The 568-nt window shown below is 46.8% G+C and overlaps 1 protein-coding gene across 1 annotated transcript in view; it reads right to left on the minus strand.

Annotated features, from left to right (window-relative positions):
* Positions 1–350, minus strand: part of LOC119590339 — a 13,367-nt gene extending 13,017 nt beyond the window's left edge. Inside the window, exon 1 of the mRNA XM_037939013.1 lies at positions 263–350. Within this exon, the coding sequence (XP_037794941.1) occupies positions 263–273 (11 nt within the window). The 5' untranslated portion in view covers positions 274–350. The remainder of the gene's footprint in view (positions 1–262) is intronic.
* Between the last annotated feature and the right edge of the window lie 218 nt (positions 351–568).

Consider the following 568-nt stretch of genomic DNA (forward strand, 5'->3'; position numbering starts at 1 on the left):
TGGTTGGGTCAGGTCAGCAGAGGTCAACAGCAGGTCGACGCGCGGCGGCCACTCCAACAGAAACCAATAATCTCAAGCTGATATTCCAAACCCTCTTGTTTATTAAAACCGATTCTAAAAAAGAAGACATTTTCCCGAAGGCGATTCAAATTACGAGAAGCCTGTTATATGAAAACCTTCCCTTACCTCTATTCCTTGTCGATTTGATCTACATGCGAGGTACAAATTTTATGACTTAATTCTTCCAATGAGCAGTGCCTACCTGTTTTCCATTTCTTGTGAGTGGTAAAAAATAGGATGATTATATATAGTTGCGTAACGAGGTTGTCGAAGCTTGCACAACGTAACACTTTCACAGACAACACAAGACTGACCTGTTGACCCCGCCCGCAAATCGACCTCTTTGACCCTTGTTCCTCAGTGACCCTCCCTCCTTCCCCAGGCATCTGGGGGCCTTCGCTATCCTCTGCCCTTCCCTTGGCGCTGTTTCGCACCTTCCCTTCGCCCTGACGCCCTCGTAAAACTGTTTGTGAAGAGCGATTAGGGTTTATCCGTTCAGAGGGAATCA

The sequence above is a fragment of the Penaeus monodon genome, chromosome 27, assembly GCF_015228065.2.
Source record: "Penaeus monodon isolate SGIC_2016 chromosome 27, NSTDA_Pmon_1, whole genome shotgun sequence".
NCBI classification, from domain to species: Eukaryota; Metazoa; Arthropoda; class Malacostraca; order Decapoda; family Penaeidae; genus Penaeus; species Penaeus monodon.